At 29.9% G+C, this 19,989-nt stretch overlaps 2 protein-coding genes across 5 annotated transcripts; both read right to left on the bottom strand.

The window, feature by feature from the left end:
• Positions 1-21: 21 nt before the first annotated feature.
• LOC126866876 (protein tumorous imaginal discs, mitochondrial) lies at positions 22-5,422 on the bottom strand. Of its 4 annotated transcripts, XM_050620867.1 has the most exons (7): positions 5,273-5,422; positions 4,645-4,882; positions 3,023-3,501; positions 1,776-2,039; positions 1,232-1,676; positions 690-797; positions 396-544 (listed from the first exon to the last, which is right to left on the bottom strand). In XM_050620867.1, exons 2-6 carry the CDS (start codon positions 4,838-4,840, stop codon positions 697-699), a joined length of 1,485 nt encoding a protein of 494 aa, XP_050476824.1. In that variant the 5' UTR covers positions 4,841-4,882; positions 5,273-5,422; the 3' UTR covers positions 396-544; positions 690-696. The 4 variants fall into 4 exon arrangements, with proteins under 4 accessions (XP_050476822.1, XP_050476823.1, XP_050476824.1 ...); XM_050620865.1 differs by lacking the exon at positions 690-797 and having other exon boundaries at positions 22-544; XM_050620866.1 differs by lacking the exon at positions 690-797 and having other exon boundaries at positions 22-544; positions 5,277-5,420.
• A 1,711-nt stretch (positions 5,423-7,133) lies between these two features.
• LOC126867097 (uncharacterized) lies at positions 7,134-19,682 on the bottom strand. Its single transcript, XM_050621239.1, has 5 exons — positions 19,246-19,682; positions 18,764-18,831; positions 17,658-18,665; positions 17,092-17,421; positions 7,134-16,059 (listed from the first exon to the last, which is right to left on the bottom strand). The coding sequence occupies exons 1-5, from the start codon at positions 19,655-19,657 to the stop codon at positions 13,615-13,617; spliced, it is 4,263 nt and encodes a 1,420-aa protein (XP_050477196.1). The 5' UTR covers positions 19,658-19,682; the 3' UTR covers positions 7,134-13,614.
• Between the last annotated feature and the right edge of the window lie 307 nt (positions 19,683-19,989).

Here is a 19,989-nt window from a genome sequence, read left to right as displayed (position 1 = left end):
GATATAGCGATAAAACATAAGTAGAAATATGACAGTTTGTATAGTTTATTACACAAGTAATATAACTATAATTATCTATTAATTCTGATACTTCGGTAACTATTAATCTTTGTATGAATACATTTGCACAAGTACATTAACAAACTATGTTAATCAAATAAACAATGTCCCCAATATATAATTGCGTTTGAAAAAGTGGATTACAGTCAATTTGTTTGTAATTTAAGTAATATTTATAACATCGATGCATCAGAATCTTTTACATGATAATAACTTTTACTTTTATATCTCTTGTTTAATTGCTTCTAGTGATACTGCAAATAATTTTTTAGTCATTGAATTTAAGATACTTTTCGTCTTCTCATTGTGTCAACATCTTCATTTACCGAGCTACTGCTTTTCATTCCATTATTATCTTCAGATTTATCTTCTCGACCTTCGCAGTTAGAAGACCCAGATTTTCTATGAGAAATATCCTTGTCACCTAATGCTATTCGTATGGATTCCAACAAATCCAAAGGACCAGCATAACTTTGTTTAGTTCCTGTGGATAAAACAAATGTAATAAAGTAGAATTTTTCAGCATAATCTATATTAAAAGATCACGCTTTATTATGAACTTATTAATCATACAGATAAATTATACAGAAAAAAATAATTTTTGCGTTTCCTCCTAAAGATTCACTCACCCAAGTTTTACCCAAATATTGCTTTCTTGATTTTGTTAAGGAGACCATCATTTTCATCATTTGGTTCACTTTGTGTATTCTGTCTCGCTTGAGTTTTTATCTTTGGACCTGCCAAAAAAGTATGTAAACTCTCAAGATAAAAGATCTTGTACAGTAAAGAAATTACGGAGATATATAAAACTTGTTTGACTATTACGTTATTTGTTATGCAGTCTGTTAACATTCTTTCTTCAAAAACATATTTTATTAATATGAAACGCTAATGAAACGCATATATAAATTTTTACATCATTTATTGAATTAGCAAGGCCAGGTACACATGAGGAAACTCAAGCGACACACAAATCTAATCTTATACTTGATTTTACAAGGAACAAAAATTATTGAAAAAATTCTATTCGGAATATTCATAACTTCAAAATTGTTACTAAGTTTAATTTATTATATAAAGAAGAAAAAAGAAGACAAAAAATTTTGTTAACTTTTCTCTACTTTTGTAATGTACTGTTCTCAGTATCATGATTCATCATGTTTATCCTTACCATCTGTTTTATATGTTATGCTATATATAGTTCCAGGTGTATCATCTTCAAGTTCAGCATAAGCTTGGAGTAATGCCAATTGTTTATCAGTTAATTTTGTAGGTACAACAATTTTAATGTGTACATAATGGTCTCCATGTCCTGTGCCATTTACTTTTTTCATTCCTTTACTATTAAGTCGAATTTTAGTATGGGACGAAGTGCCAGGCCGAATTTGTATAGTATGATCTTCATAAACGCCTTCTATTCTTATTGTACCACCCAGTACTGCTTGTGATAACGAAATTTCAGCATCCGTATGTATGTCTGCACCATCTCTTCGAAAGTATTTCGATTTTTCCACACGGAATGTTATAAATATTTCTTTATTACCAACAGCCATCCGAATAGTTTGACCATCTTCAACACCAGCTGGTACAGGGACTGTTACTTTCTTGCGTTGCACCTATTAAAATATTTTATTGTAAAACAATTATGACATACAGAAATATTTATTTAAAAAAATATTTATTTAATTTTAATTAACACAAAAATGTATTTGTACCGTTTGTCCTTTTGCTTGACATTCCGTGCATGGATATTTAATGAACATTCTGCTACCATGACAATAACGACAAGTAGATCTCATTACAAAAGGGCCAGTACTAATCGTTTCCATTCCAGTTCCGTTACAATAGTGGCACTTAACTGCTTTCGTTCCTGGTTCACATCGTGACCCTGAACATTTTGGACACTTATCTACTACATTTAACTGAACCTCTTTATTCACTCCTCTGGCAGCTTGAGAAAATGTTAAATTCATAACAACCTAAAAATCAGAGAAATAAAACTTGCAAATAATTAATATACCAAAATGTATAACATAATAGTATCCCACAAAGAAACAACTTTATCAGGATATTTGACCACTCTGGTCATTCTGAATCAAAAAAGGTGATATATGCAATGAATCCGGTTCATTTGTTGTGAGATATTCATTGCTTATTTTACTTCAGCAACATTAAAAAATTAAACTTATAATTCTGAGACACTCTGTATATATATACATATATACAGTAGAACACCCATAATCCGAATACCCTAATATCCAAATGTAATATTTTCCAGTAACGGATACCTCTTTTTGTTTCAAATATGTACATATTTTATTAGTCACTAGTTCATATATAATGAATTCTTTTTTTTATTCAGTCGAGTGAGTTCTGATTACAAGAATTTAGTATGCAGCTAATAACATTCTAACTATCGAAACAAAATACGACATAATTAAATAACTCGAAAGTGGTGTAAGTGCAACAGATCTAGCAAAAATACATGTTGTTGAAAAAGCCACAGTCACAAACATTAAAAATCAAAAACATGATATTAAAAATTATTCAAAGAAAAATCTTAAATATACTAATGTAATGAAATGATTTCATCGCAATAAACACGATAATAATGATGATTTTACACAAATGATCATAGAAACAAAAGTGGTGATGAAGAGATGCCTTCTCATGCTGAAACATTTGTAATGTTTGAAAAGGGGCTTTAACGACTTGACATATAGGAAGAATGTAACTCTATGCAGTTATTTATGTTGAAAAAATTATGTGATTTAGCAGTCAGAAAGATATAGGATCTACAAATAGTTGAAGAAACTAAGAAATTAATCTCAGTCTGTATTTGAATAAATGAAATTTCATATTAGGAAAGTGATTGATCTATTATCCAAAAATTCCATTATCTAAACGGTTTTGTGTCTCTATTAGTCCAAATACGGTAGCTTTACTCTACATATAAAAGTACCTCTTGAGCTGCTCCAAAACCATACTTTGATTCTTGAAAATCTTCAAAATCATTAAAGATATTACTTTGAAATCCACCTTCTCCAAATATCTTTCTAAATAATTCCTCCGGGTTGATGGATGATCTGAATTGCCAACCTTCAGTAAAATCTCCAGCATGGCCACCACCACCACCACCACCATGGCCCTGTCCCATCCCCATTTGTTCTGATGTGGCTCCCCACGTGTCATACTCTTTTCTTTTCTGATCATCGCTTAGTACTTCATATGCTTCTGAAACTTCCTGAAACTTTCTACTTGCATCTGGATCTCCTTTATTTGTATCAGGGTGATACTTTTTAGCAAGCTGATAGTAAGCCTTTTTAATATCCTTTGCAGCAGCGTTCTTAGATACACCCAATATTTCATAATAATTACGTTTTAATAGTTTGCTTGTTGTATGTATTCCTCTTTGAACTTTGGATAAATTTTCTATCATATCTGCAATTATATTTAATAAATAATATTTTATGTTAGAAAAAATTTTTCTAAATATAATAACAATAATAATAATAATAGTGAAAAAGATACACACACAAACATATTGTTAATGCATGTATACCTATTTTTCATTGAAATTATTTCTCTAAATAAAATATTAATGAACTAATTAAAAATTATAAAATATATTTTTAGTAAATTTATATAATTAATAAAATAAATCATATAATAAGCAAGTAATAGAATTGTCTTAGAATTCTATCAGTCTTAGAATCAAAGGTAGAAAGGTTAAAGAATGCAAAGGATTACAAGTAGAATATGATTTATAATAAACAGGGTATATAAAAAAGTTGGGCAAAAAGTTTAGGAACGTGTAATGTACTCAAATTAATTAAAAAGATCTTAATAAAGATTGGTTCAAAATCCATTAGTGTTGGAGTTATAAGATATTTAATGTATAGAAGTACAATATATAGTAAATCAGGTCCTGTATTAAATGAGTTGATACAATGAATCGTGAAATGTCAAATATCAAACTGTGCATGCTACTATGATAAAACATGCCATAGTGTGTGTTGAAATAAATGGAAGATATATTGAATATATGCTGTTGAGTTAATGTCTTATTGACAAAAACATTTTATAACTCCAAAATTAATGGTTTTTGGACCAATAATTATTAAGATATTTTTGTTTGTTTTGACGAGTACTATATGCTTTTAAAGATTTACTCCAGCTTTTCTATACACCCTATATAAGATAATTTATTTACTTTAAAATTTTGTTAACATAGTTAATAACTTTGACACGTTAGCATAAAATTAACAGATATTTATATTAATATGTTAGAACAAAATTTAAAGAATAAAAGTCTATCTGAGATACTACTATAAACAATTGTTAGGAGTTAAAACGAAAAGCATGTGTTGTGAAGTTTCAGGTTATATTTTACTTTGAAAGTTTACTCATTAAAATTGTAAGTAAGAAGACAAGGCATTCATGATATTATATATAATTAAAAATAGAAAATTTTTTCAAAATACCAAGATATATCTAATATGTCAACAAATTCGAAATAAAATACGTATTATGAATAAAGTGTGATGTAATCTGCGTAATATTCGTGATCAGACGTATAATTACATTTTCCTGATTTTTTTGAGCTCCAACTACCGACACTCAATGCTATTGTTGTAACAGATCGGTGACACGTGCTACATCTTTGCACAATACCGCATGGAAATTTATTTAATTTACTGTTGCTGAATAAATTAATAGTTTTTGGTCGGAGAACGATTGCAAGTCCTTTGCCGGCCGCCATGTTGCATAAAAGACGCATGGCTGCATTATCACGTGACACATTGAGACTATAGCATGTTTTCTGGAAGTTATATTAATACCAAATTTAAGAAATTTAACAACATGAGAGATAAATTATTTTTGGTTCCTTATTATTTGTTATTAAAATATTATATATTAACGAAATATTTGTTGTAAATTAATCCTTATTTATATCTTTTATCTTAAATTAAGTTTGCATTTTTAAAATTGCTGTATTTATTATAAATGAACAACAAGTAAGGATAATTCTATTAAAATCAACATCTAAAAAATCTAACACAAATTCGAGTTAGAAAGATTTTATTAGATCTAATGGCAAATCATAGGTCGCAAAAGTATCCGAACTATACGTTTAATATCAAATAATAGCAGCATTAATTGTAATATTAAAAGGTTCACACACGAGTGTTGGTACGACGTCTGTTATTACCCACAACCAAACGAACACCGGTTCGTACACCAGCGCATGCACCAATCCGCACACGAACGTTGCGACTACACGAATGTCATTTCGTACAGACCTATGAAGCACAGTTGTATATATGTATTATTCACAGGTCTGATAACTTCTCCTGGGGGGGGGAAGGCTTAATAACCGAACGATATTGATCAATTTGTTCATAGTAAGCGCCTTGATCCACTTGTTAGGATTTGTAACGCAGCGCAATTTTGTGTCTACAACTTGCAATACTACTGTATTATGTCGATAAATCCATGTATACATATATGCTTAGTCGGTAAGCGGGCTGCAGCGTGGCTGTCTGGTAGAACTCTTCGCAATTGTGTATGTACATAAAACATTTTTAAAGATCTAAAACATATATCATATTTTTTTAAATTTAATTAACGTTATTTTAATATTATTAACGTTAAATTAAAGTTTACTGTAAAAATTAATTCAGACAAGTGTTCGCTCGCTTCCCGCTCACATTCTCTCGTTTACATACGTTTCCACGCGTTTCAAATTGAAAATTGTCTTGCAATAATTTAGATTATTCGAATTTTTATTTTATTCGAGATTTTATTCGAATCTTTTCGTCAACTACGATCCTTAATATCTTGGATAAACTAAAGTACGCGACATTTAAACCAAATTGAAACCTATAGCTACCAGTCGATATCTTTTATTTTTCATTAAATTGCATGCGATCGAGGAGTACCTTGATTAACTGGTATAGGTGAATCTGTTAAATACTTTCAGCAGTCTTTATAGCGTCAAATGAATTTATTTTTAATTAATATTATCCAAAAATGATTATCGTATTCTTACATTTCATTTTTTATACTGTAAGATAAATGAAATTAATATTTCTTTTGTGTGTTGCAGGTTTACTTTTGCTGTAACATCAGGAAACTACAACAGAAAGCACAGAACTTTTATCACGTCGATAAAAGTAGTTGTAGTTAATTCTAAATAGTTGTAATTAGTTATACTTCGTTACATTCCGTGTTTTGTAACTATGTTTTGGATTTACAATTGTATTTATATTATAACAAGTGCTATAAATTATTAATTCCTGAAATATGACATGAAACGCAACTATTAATTTATAAGTATAAAGACATGCTTGCACAATAATTATATTGTAAAAATAAGTATAAATTATACGTGATTAAAATCAGAATTAAGCTGTATTTCTTAATATGTTCTACGTAATGCAGATAGTTAGGTACGTTAGTCGCTATTGAATTAATAGTAATTGTCAAGATTATTATATAATTTTTTAAATTCAATGAATAAACAGATTTTTTAAAGCGAATTCGAATGTCTTATCATTGATCCTTAACTTCGTTCATCCCGCTTCATTTTACTCTCTTATTATTTTCACAAGTTAAAATAAGGGAAACGTCAAAAAATTAAAAAATTTCGAAAATGTAAATAAAAAAGCCAATGTATGTAAACACTCAAAAATTCTGAGAATTTGAGGACATTTCTTGACATTTTGGCAGGTATAGCAATATGACGTCCTTTCTTGAAATTTTGATGATACCTGGAATATGAGGTCATTTTCAAGAACCGCCGAAATTGTGCCACCTTTTGTGCTGTTATGTTCTCCTGATACAAACTCGCAAAGTCGGTCGAAAAATATTTTGGACGGGCCAAGAATTTCACACTGAAATTGTGCCATCTCCTATGATATCATGTTTTCCTAACATAAAATCGTAGAAACTAAGAAAAAAAAGGTTAACTTCTTTTCATTAGTTCATTAATTGAAAGACAGAAATTATTATTATATTATTACTATACAGGGTGGTCGGCTACAGGTGTCAGGATATTTATGAGACGAAAATCAAGAATTAAAAATTGCGTTTTCAGCTTTATTTTTTAGTTATTAACAATTAAAAATCGTCCAAAATGACCCTGCACACGAGCAAACCTCCTTACACGAGCAAGAGGAGGTCAACTTAAGCTGCGGGGCTTCTGTCTGGAACATTGTTTCGTATCATTCATATTTTTCGAAATATTTGAGCGTTTCCAGCTGAACAAGGCATACCGTATTTTTCAAATAATAAATCGCAGTATGGTTGACCAAAAGTAATTTATTTTTCTTCCTTAAAAACTCGATGTGAAATGAATTCTACATATATGATAAGTATAATATGTAAAACTACATACTACTATATTCATAATTTTGTACAGTTTTTACATGATTAACATAATATAATTATATTGTGTATAATAGCGTGTTTAGTTAACTATTGTGTATATCCCCTGTACCGATTTCTTTGCAAGTGTGTATCTCTAACTCTTATATCGTTCTTTAACCATACATGTATTTATGTCACGTAAAAGTCATTAGATATTTACACATATACAGATTAATTCAATTCCGTATATTCTCAGACCTTTCGATCAATCCTTTTAGCTGCCATTATGTGCATCTTTATAATTTGTATAATAAGAGATATATGTATGTATGTGTGTTCGTTTCGCGAGAACGAGCCATCGTGTCTTAGTATATCTTTTAACAATTAAAGAATTTCCTAGTATATAATGTAGTAGAAATCATGCATCCAAGAAACTGAAACACGTTTATGAAAAGAAATGACTACAGATTTTAATATTCATTGATTTTAACGACCAATTGGTTTCCCGTAATAACTTACGGTTAAAAGGGAATTAATAATGCCTTTGTACCAGATAGGTAGATCAGACAAATGAAAATAGCAAATTTCAATTTCAAATGTACATTTTGGAAATTATAGGTAAATGAAATTGATCAAAAATAATGATACCATCCTAGATAATTATGTTTATACAATGTATATCGTACACGTATGTATTAAGAGGGCAATGAAATAGAACCTACATATTTACCTACATATACATACACTATACGCTGTATAATTACGTGTACATCATGAAATCTTTTGTTCCAGATAAATAGCGAATATAGATAATAGAGTATCAACTTATTCAATATTGTATTCAGAAGAGAAGTAATAACGTTAAGGAAGAAATATTTGAAAGAAGAATGATTAGAAACTTATAAATATTGAATTATAATTGAAATAACACTCGATTAAACTTTTTGACTATACTTGATAATCCCATAAGGGTGCCGTTAGTCTATCAATATGTATACGTATATGTATGTATACTGTCAATATTTCAAGGTTCTCGACTAAAAGGATCAGTATATATATATGTATATTGCCAATACAATATTGTCAATATTTATTAACAAACCGCATTTTCCTTCAGAACCTTCTAATGTTGACGATATTATCGATTGTCTGACGACACCCTAATAATCTCACAATCAGTACATTACATCTTAGATAAAATAAGAGATTGAACAATGTAGGCTATAATACCTCAGTGTATTCGATTTCTATTATTTTCTTCTTAAAAGAAATAACTAACATCCTATCGCATCTCAATTCAGTGTTTTATCGAACTAATTTTTAATAATATTTAAATATTAAAATAAACTATATTTCTCTCTGTTAAGTATCAACATTTATTTTACTTCGTACTTTTTCAACATTGTATCTGTATTATTGTAATGTAATACAAATTTATCGACAAATATACTATGGATAGCTTGATCTTACAAGCAACTCCTTCCGTATAAAACAAACTTGGATATCGTGTTTCTCTCTTACGTGTATTTACATCGATGATGATTGCTGTACATATATCGACATAAAGAGAATCATTTATACGTATGTATTTCCGGTTACCTTCTCCACCCACTCGTTCTCAAAATAAAGTCAATTCAGAAACAAAATTAAGTGCAATTAAATGGGATCAGAGCTGTGTATCCTATATTTATCCTCTACCTAGTGAAAATAATCGTAACGTCTATAAATTGATTAATCATAGTGATTTATGACGAATAGACTAAAGGCACCTCAAAGTCGACAATATTTTATGTTTAGCACCTGTGTCGTTTCATTTTATACGAAGCTTCTTCATTTGGACACAATCGTAAAAGTCTTCTCGCTTTTGCAAAACCAAATACATACATGTATATCGTTATTGTAAGTACATGCATCAATTCGACGCTATACGTATAAATCTTGTTATATATTTCACGAAACATGAAAATCTTTGCCCGAAACGAAATAAGAGTTGATTATTAACGAGTGTTTATAAAATATAAACTAATAGATATAAACTTTAAAGTGCTTTTTGTGAAAATAATTATTATTTATATATATGTATATCATATAGTAGTATATACATGATTATACATTATCTAAAACTATATATGAAAGTATTTAAATTTAACTGTTATTGATAAATCATGTTAATATAAGAACCTGTATTTTAAAAATAATTCAATAATGAAATGTAACATACCTCTTAAACAAACATCGCATCTTCATCCTTTTGTAGTTACTCTGCACCAAAGTTTAAATTAATCTAAATTATAATTATCTCGACAATGTGCACTTTCTATATTTGTAAATATTTCGTTTTTATAAATGCAAAAATGTAGTCGTCGATACAATAAAGTACTTTCAGTGCAACGAAATCGCTATAATACATACAAGTGAGAAGACTTTTGCAATTATTTACAAATATCTAATAATTTATGACAGAGTGAAGTAAATATTTTGTTGTTATTTCAATTTGGTCCAATTTGAAAGACGACTATAGATTAAGTACGCCTTTAACAAGTTTTCCTTTAGTACGTGTAATAACATAAAGCATAGCAAACGAACAATAATTTGTTTTCAGTTTCTTTTCGGTCCAATTATTATGTTGATAATATACAGAGTGGTACAGAACATGCAGGACCCACTTCAAGAACCGATTATACATGTAAAAGCAATGAAAAACATTCATATATATGTATGCTCCGTCTGTCTTTGTTTATAAGATAGAACTCTATTAAACTCTATTAAAAATGTTGAAATACTAGAGTTCAGCACTAAGCTTCTCAACAAATTGGAAAAAGCATCAGGAACCATTCAGAGTGCATCCAAATCCATGACAAGACGTCTACTGGCTTGCCTTGAAATGCAAGGTGCTGATTTTCAGCATCTTCTATAAAGGTAATTAGATAACACAAAATCAAAATAAAGTTCGTTCTAACTGATAAAGAAAGACAGATAGTTCGTATGTCCGCACGGGTTTCTTTTTCTTTTAGGTGTACGATCAGCTCCCAAAGTGGCTCCCACATGTTCTGTAATACCCTGTATAGAATACAGATTCTCAAAATTCTTCCATAAATTTTATTTATGGAAATTTAATTAGTGTGGGATCAATAGAATGTTTTGTAGTCATTCTTTTGATAATAATTACTATAAATTACTTTTTATATGCCTGTCAGTGGTATAGATACTTAGATACACTTACATAAATTAAAGCATGAAAAGAAATGAGAAGAAATATAATGTTAATCACAAGTTATTCTATATATCTGTAAATAAAATAATTTCATTTACGACTAATTGGGAAAGAACAAAATATTATAAAGTCGATGGAACTATTTACTTCTTCTGACTTGTGTCTTTTATGTTTGTTACGTCTTTCTTATCTATAATATTATTCTAATAAAATTATTTAAAGAAGTCATCAGTAAGTAGGGTTTGAAAAACATTATTGATGTATCTCTAAAGCATTAATAAAATACTGTTTGTAAAACGTAATATAAAAAACATAACTAAATGCTGCTGTAATTCAACACTAGAGAACTATTAGATGTTCTGTAACATCAAAATTTATTGTTATATATTATAATTGTGACTCGACATAGGTGCTTTGCAAAACAATAGAAATCGTTCGATATTAAACTTAAATAAGAATACAACAAAGAAATCACCACATGACACAAGCATGTAAAAAATATTTTTAATGTTAGAGTCTGAGGATCTTAAAATCTGAGATTTTTTGAAAACAAACTAGTACATTAATATTACGTGTATGAATTTAGCATATTATATAAATATATATATATATATATATAACTTAATGTGATATTCTTAATAATAACCGATGTGTAAATGTTACTAATATTATTATTCATACTGCAATACATGTAAGATGATATCAAATAACTTAAAATTAAAGAAAATATTCGCAATATGTAGCTTTGAAATAATAACATAATCAGTACTGTACACACTGATATGTGAAAAATAAAAGAACGAGAAAGAATATAAAGGAATATTACAAAATAATATGTTTATCATAAACGGCAGACTCTTTATAGTGTAAAGTATCTTAAAGATAACATATACACAAACTACTCTAGATATTTCATAAAATATGATGTATTTGAAATTTTAAGTTTTTATTCGATAGATTTTGTTTCATAAGTATTACAACCCAATTCCAGACAATGCATTTAAAATTATTTAAAGAAACACTGGTAAAATATATTGCATAATATTGTTCTTTTTTTATGTTTTACTGGAAAATAAAGTTTGCAAATGAAAGTAGCGATCGAAAATTCTGCGAGTATTCAACGATTAAATAGAATACTTTTTTGAAACTTAGAGAAAATTCAAAATTAAATAAAACAAAAGGATGTGCAAACATGATCATTGAATGATGCAGATGTTATACTTGTAGCAATAATGATTGTAAAATTTGTTAAAGTAGAATGCTATTTTGTAGAAAATTTATTATTTTAATGAAAAGAATTTCTTTATCCGAGAACAATATACATATCATACGAACGTTCTTTTGTTTTCTACTGCTTTATCAGTACTAAGTGTAAACTGAAATTTTCCAAAAGTTAATATCTGTATAAATAATTTTTAATTTTAGACATAAATAAAGTCAAATAGGCCAATTATAATTTTTGTAGAACAGAATATATTAACTTATACGAATATTGATTTCTTACAACAGTTTCTACTGTTAAATAATGTTCTGTATGCACAAATCTACACGGTCATTTACCGGCATTTTACCCAGAAAGGCAAGTTCTTTTTTGTATACATTTAACCGGGTGCGGAAAGTATATTATGATTTGTTGTTGCAACAGTTCCCTGTATCAATTGTTAATCATTAAACTAAATATTATTTGTATGTATATGACACAGTAAGACTACTTTATACATACACATCGAGCATGTTATCCAAGCTCATCTTCGTCGAGTTTGTCGCATAAATAAAAATTCTTTAAATATAAAAAACTAGTTTCACAAACTAGTAGCACTTAACATAGTTTCGCCTGCAATATATTACGATAATTAGACTTATCGTGACAGAGACATAAAAATACGCGTGTAATTTTGTTAATGTACAGCTTTTGGTAGAACGTTATATTTTTTTCATTTAATAACCACTACATAAGATATAGTTCTCTTTTTATCATTAAAATGAATTTTAAGTAATTTACAAGTTAGAACAATCCTTTCCTTAGACCGGTTATCAAGTTTCACTCTTTAGTATATCTGTTTAAACAAGGAAAGTAAAATTTTAAAGTAAATCAATATCTTCAACTTGTGGAGAATGTTCAATGTAACTATAAATAATTTACATTTCTATCTTCTTTTCCAACTATTCATATATACATATACACACGCACGTACGCGCCCGCACATACACATATACATGTATGCACGCATATAAGCGCATGCAACTGTACATGCAGTATGTGCATATAAACATGCACAAAATCATACACATACACACACCCACACACAAACATGCGCGTAGTCCTCACACGCGCATACGTACATACATTTATATGTACATATGTTTACAGTTCAGATAAGATTTGTTGCACAAATCTTCGAATAGAGCAATGTATTAATCTATGTACAATGTACGGCACTAACGTACCGATCGAATTTCTGATCACAAATTTGTACAAATTTCTTTTGTACATATATCATATTGGTCACCTATTCTATAAATATTTATTTAATCTTCTTTTCACTCTCAACAGTATATGAGACGCTCAAGGATTTTATAGTAAAATAATTTTTGCGATTCAATTTTGGAAAGTGCTTTTAGACGATAATACTACTTTTACAGTTTCAATTTTCTTGCTAGGGCTAAGGCGTGTAGAATTGCATGGAAATGATGACGTAGCAAATTTTCAATTAGTAATAGTTCTAACTGGTCTTCGCGTAAAATGTAGCAATTATTTCTACTTTGATGACGTCTGACATATTTTTATGATACTTCTTATTTTGGTAAGCGTCTCATATTTCTGTAAATCCGGTCGTACAATACAAATATACTATACCCAAATCAGTTAGAATCCACACACATAATATTATCGGCATATGAGCTCGACCGTGCGGACTGTTATGTCTAGTAAGCAGATTGTACTATAGCTTAAGATAATTTTCACCTTTTCACGTCGATACGACGGTATTTGTCGTTGTTGTCTGAGCCACTGTTGTCACTGTTATCAGACTTAATGTTGTGCCTAGAGTACTCTCCTCTGTCGTTGCTGTTGTGACAACGTCTTTTTCTATACACGCTTTTTTTAGCTCCTTATGTTCTTCGGACGAACTCGACTTTCTTTTGTGATTTGAACTCGATGAATGAGAACGACTCGATGCTGCATCATCCTTCGATGAACGACTGCTGGATGATCTTTTCTGTCCATCCCTTCCATGACTGTGGTGCCCGTCCCTCCTTTTTTCCAATTTCCTATCGTCGTCTTTACTATCCGTTCGGTCGGTACTTTTACTAGAAATGTTACAATCTTTGGGCAGTGAGATAATTTTCAATGAATCTTCTTTGCTAGTAGTTTCTGCTGCTTTATTCTCCGATTTATTACACGAAGGACTTCGATGATGATGTCTCTTGTGATCTCTGTCACGCCTATCTCGATCTCTTCTGTCTTTATGCCGCTGATTTCTAGAACTTTTATCATCTCTATGCTTTCTTCTAGATTCTGGGTATGCTGCATGCGCCTCGGGTGCTAATTTAGATGGATTTTCATCGCTGCTAACGTTCCTATTATTGTGCCGTTCGGTTTCTGTTAACGGAGACGTAGAGATTATTGAGGAAGAATTTGTTATTTTCGCCGTTGGTAATGAATTTTCTTCACACGTGTTACCACTAGTTAATATACAAACTTTTTCATTTTTTGATCTTTCCTTTGCTTCATCTTCAGCCGTTTCGATTAGCGCTTTTATTGCATTTTCAGTTGCACATTCCATTTTCGATGTGAATGCCAATGTAGTTTCCATCTCCAACAACTGACAATATAGTTCTATTTTTGTCTTATCATCTTTGTACTTCTGTTCAGCGATTTCAAAACTTTCCTTATGAATTTTTTCCAGAATTTCTTTGGAAGCTTCTGCAACACCAGTCCGTAAAGATTGACAGACTTCCTCTACGTCAGTCTTTGATTTATATATCGCAATTTCTAAAGCTTTGTCAACAACTTCTGTTGCGTAAGTTGTCGCTATTAACTGTCGTTGCGTTAACACAGTTGGCTCGAGAATAACGGTGTTACAATCAGAATTTTCATGTTCCAAACAAACATCTGGCTGGCACAATCGTCTCTTACCTTCTTTCGACGAAGATCCCGAAATATTGAATTTATTCGCCGATTTAGATTCTGTGATATTTGAAATGCTTTCCTTATTCGATGTAGTATTAGTGCTGGATCGACTGTGATGACTTCGATTATGATCTAACTTATGACTACTACAATCATATTTTTTCTTCTCCCCACAATGACTACTGCTACTGCTGCTGCTACTGCTGCTACTGCCACTACTGTGTGAATGATGACTGGATTTTTCATTAGATCGACGACGATCTTCGTGTCTCCTTTCAGATCTCTTATCATCTCTCTTTCCATTGTTTTGTTTTTGTTCTATTGTACTAGTTTTTGCAGGCTTATTATTAAAAAGATTGGAACAATTATCATTATTCTCTATAGAATCTTTCCTCTTACTTGAAATGGAAGAATGTCTTGTATGGTCTCTGCTCTTACGATCTTCTTTACGTTTTCCATGATGATCTGATTTCTTTAAATTCCCTTGATATTCAGCAGCTCTTTCCTTTGCTTTTTTCTCTTCCAGCGAATCAACAGAATGTTTTTGTTCTACACGTTGACGATTTGTATTTTCTTTTTGTTCGTCTCCTATATTCACAGTTTCCAGTGGCTTCTTCTCCTTTATACGGTGCTCGTGTCCAACACGTCCATGCCTAACACTTGAATTGTGTTGTGATTCTTGATAATACTGTTTTAATCTAACGTGCCATGCTATACTTGAAACTGCGGAAACCGTTCTAAACTGATGAATTATATTACGCGGTAAAAAGTAAATATCATTATCATACAAATTTATTCTAGCATAACGAATACCCTGTCTACGTAATTGATTTAATTTGGCGTCTTCAACCCATTGTACACATTGTGATATTGGTGGTTCATGAAGATCTAATTGCAATTTTTCGACTAGTTCAGGAAAATCGCCAGCGTAGAAAGCTACAACATCTTTCGTAATTCTATTATATTCCGATGGTTGTCCACCATGAACAGCTTTCAATATACCAACTGCTGCTGTTGTCATCCTATCTAATCCATGACCAACATGATCAGCATGTGCCTTGGTGCGGTCTTCAAACATATATTCACGAGCTTCACTAAGGCGTGGCAAATACTGTAGATTTCGTAACTCATTAATGCCCGTTCTGCGCCGTTTATAAGGACTTTTATTTATATCGGCTGTTGGAACCAACTGTTCACCTGGTCTGATCCATAAAATTGGACCATCATTGGATTCTTCAGGAGTATCCATCTTTACAATAGATAATGGACCCCAAGGCATAGTCTAAAATAAAAAGGTAAAGACTTAATAAGTTATGTATGTAAACATAAATTCATTTTTCGTGGAAATATGCATTTCTTGTCTTTTCTTTTCTAACAAAATATTCTTTTTTGGCTATTCTATAATTGAGTAATATCTATCAATGCTTCATTGAGAATTATTGTAAATAGTTCCTACTACATTTAATCTATAATGTAAGTTATTATATATTATAATTTTTCGGATTTCTAGCTTTTTTTAAATGAAAATTTTATCTCTTGGCTTAATTGTATGTATATTTATATGATTTATTCTTTCTCCAATATAAGCTGAAATAAATAATTATTTTAATGTGTCCCTACAAATAAAGTATATTGGTACTCCATTATGTTGATACGTCAAAATTTTGAGGATATTTTTAAATTTATATTATAATGTACAATATAGAAAGAAACAAACTAATATTTCAGAATCAAATATCCCATACTATGTATCTATAGCCTACATTTAATAAAAATATGTATCATTAAATCAATAAAAATTTGTGAGCATGTACTAATGTATATTGGGGATATTAGACACATTTAAAATTTTATACATTTATATTTTTACATACATCTAGTAAAGAATCAAAAATTGCTTTTTCTACTAGTTTATAAATTCACGGATAATGACCAATGCTTTTAAAGAAAAATTAAAATAATCAATAAATGTTTTCATCTTTGTATCATTGACTTATTTATAACTATCTATAACTATCTATAACTATCTATAACAGATCACAGCTTCATACAGATCACAGATTACCAATATAATCATATATCAAAAATATATCAGTATACTTGTAATTGCTGTACAGATTATTGTAAAATAATTATAATATCAATGTTATACAACATAACTTTATATGGAATAACATAAGAATAAAGTTAGTAATTTTATATTTGAAACCATGTTTTCCAAAAACTACATATGTAAACAATAAAAAAATATATATTCTATTTCTTTAATAAATCTAATTATTTATTTCGTTTAAAATATGGAACCAATACTTACCAATTTTAAAAATGTATTCTCTTCTAATTTCTGTAGAAGATCTGGGAAATATCCGCCAACTTCTTCATGAACAGTTCCTACAAGACTTATTTGGTGGAGAGGTCCATATCTAACAGTACCATTACTATAAGCTTTACACACTTGTTCTTTGTACTGTACCATAGTTGTAGTTTCTATATCACTGCTTCTCCCTAATACACCATTTTTAACAGTCAATGTAGGATAATTATCTGCCATGTAATCCAAAAGATCAGGAAGATATGCTGCAGCATTGTGCACTATTCCCATAACATGATACGCATTACCATTTTCATCCTCTCCAAAAACTACCTATAATATTGAATTCTTTTATTTACATTTTGTTACATTATATAACGTACAACTTATATTAGTTCATATTCTCTGCATCATTTAAAATCAATTTTAATAGACCATATTAACCAATCATATGTTATTTTATTGAAGTAATATTAAAATGCAATTATTTTAGACAATTATATTAATTTATATTAGCAACTTTCAATTATTATTAATATAACTTTTTAACTTATATTTATATTACGTACTTTAAAATATTCTTGAGCTAATTCCTCTAGTTGTTCATGAGATAATGTATCAATTTCATCTTGATACATATGCACAACAGTTGCACCACCATTAGGATAAGTCTCTATGTGAATGAATTTCTTGTACTTTAGGCCTTCTAATAACTCACTTTTAACTGGTGTATTGTGAAGCATTTTATAATTTTTTGTTTGCAAATTTAACCTGAGATTTTCATTTGTAGATTTTGAAAATGGATGAGACATTGGTTTACTGCTTAATGAAACTATACTACGATCTCGTTTACATTGTACCCCAATATTTGCTCGTTTTATTTTACTACGTTTATAACATCGTGAGCAATAACGTCGTTCACTATGTTCTTTACTTCGTTTCTCTCTTGAAGATGAGTATGATTTAGAATGGGAACTCGAAGAAGTAGTGCCAATACAATTTACTGATTTATCATGAGACAATGCAACATCTGTTCGACCAACTATTGTTGTAGCTATGCTATCACCAGTCCAATCTGATTTAATTATGCCTAATTGCTCTTGAGAATCTGTCAATTCTGTTTTTACTTCAATAAGCTCTAATTTTACATCCCTGTGAATTGTATCCATCTCATTATCTGTTTTCTCTTTTTTGATTGATTTTATTTGCGTAACAGGAACTTCTTCAACTTTCTCCAATTGTCCACAAAATGAGTAAGAAAGATTTTTACAAACTTTAGCAGTTAAATTACTTCTGTTCTCCGAGTCATACTTTGCTGTATCCATTACAACAGTCGAGGTCATAATTGGCGATGTCATACTACTAGGAAGTGTTGTATTTGGACTATTTGGGCTATCAGAAACTCTTGGAGGATAGTCTGGACTTCTTGGGCTACTGATCACTTCACCATTACTTTGAGGGCTTTCCCCTAACTGAGGTGTATTACCATGTTCAAAATTTACGCATCCTTCTAATTTTGTTGACAATGTGTGTAGTCCACCAGATACTGTTGTATCTTTACTACATGCTAAGTCAACCTAATAAATAATTATAAATTCTGATTAATAACAACTCAAAAAGCTTTGTTATTTATTACTTCCGTACAAATTTCATAAATATAAACAAATACACATACATGAATAGCATGCTGAACTGGTTCAATTAAAGTTTTCACTAATTCATTGTTGCAATGATCTGGATTCCCTATAATACACACATACGCATAATATTTATTTTATAATATAAACTTAGTCTTCTAATTTGATTAATAATTTAATACATTTATGTTTATCTTTCATGTAGAAAAATAAACGTTTTGTTTTCATAAAGTATAATAAAAATATATTTTATGTCATACAACAAAAATGTATCTTTAGTATCTAATACTTATTAATAAATATTATTAAATCAATTACAGTTATATATAAATATTTACTCTTTTTTTTATACTGTCGTAATAACCTATTAAAATAACTATAAACAATAGTTTCACTGATATAAATATCAACACGATTTTTACATCACACGACCCTTTTTAGTATATCAATTTTTTAAATAAAATCAATATATCAGTTCATGTATTTGTATAACATCAAATAAAGTTAAATATGATATTACCGTCTGGTTGTTCAGAAATACAGGTAACAGTATCCAGATCATTCCTTTGATTGGACATGCTGTGCGATTCCAAGGAAGGCGTACGTAATTCAGTATTAATGGGAATTTTAAAACTAATACGTTCCTCCACATCACCAGAAGAGCTCATGAAATTCACGTTTCTTCGTAATTCGTTCCCTTCTGTGTTTGTATTAAACGATGACGCTGTAGAGAAAATCGTGGGCGTCCTAATTGAATGTAGAGCGAAATCGTCCGAAAATTCGTTTGTCTCTTTGATAACACTATTCCACGTTGTTCTTGACACTTTCACACTGTTTGTTTCCGCTTGTAATGGGTCAAATACTTGCTGAATCGTATTATTTACATCACATCGTTCGTTTGACACGATACTTGCACCAGTTTCGGATGCCATCTTGGTTCTGTGAGCGACGTCCTGAACATAACGATACTACGCAACATTTGATTGGATACTTCTTAGCCGCCTTTTGAATAGACCTTATTCTATTCGTCTGAAATCGGATAAAGAGTAGGGGTAAGACCAGTAGATATAGAGGTACTATGAACATTTTTATTCATTGGAATCTTCGATCCCCAATCTTATTTTCTCTGTAATTTTTTGATTATAAAGAACTATATATTGCCCATAATTCTCACTTACATTGTATAATAATCAGCATCTGAATATAAAATACTGCCTGCATTTTGAAATAATTCACGTTTGTTATGAATATATGGTCTTACCGG

The sequence above is a fragment of the Bombus huntii genome, chromosome 6 (assembly GCF_024542735.1).
Source record: "Bombus huntii isolate Logan2020A chromosome 6, iyBomHunt1.1, whole genome shotgun sequence".
NCBI classification, from domain to species: domain Eukaryota; kingdom Metazoa; phylum Arthropoda; class Insecta; order Hymenoptera; family Apidae; genus Bombus; species Bombus huntii.
This window is presented reverse-complemented; position numbering and strand designations above follow the sequence as displayed.

Bases quoted from the DNA above. Each gene is read 5' to 3' on its own strand.
- LOC126866876 (XM_050620865.1), bottom strand. From the start codon at position 4,840: ATGCGTCTTTTATGCAACATGGCGGCCGGCAAAGGACTTGCAATCGTT. The intron at 3,502-4,644 runs GTAATTATACGT...ATATAATTGCAG, and splicing joins CTCAAAAAAATCAGGAAAAT to ATATGATAGAAAATTTATCC. The intron at 2,040-3,022 runs GTACTTTTATAT...TCTGATTTTTAG, and splicing joins GTTTTGGAGCAGCTCAAGAG to GTTGTTATGAATTTAACATT.
- LOC126867097 (XM_050621239.1), bottom strand. From the start codon at position 19,657: ATGGCATCCGAAACTGGTGCAAGTATCGTGTCAAACGAACGATGTGAT. The intron at 18,832-19,245 runs GTAATATCATAT...TGTGTATTATAG, and splicing joins TATTTCTGAACAACCAGACG to GGAATCCAGATCATTGCAAC. The intron at 17,422-17,657 runs GTACGTAATATA...TCAATATTATAG, and splicing joins TAGCTCAAGAATATTTTAAA to GTAGTTTTTGGAGAGGATGA.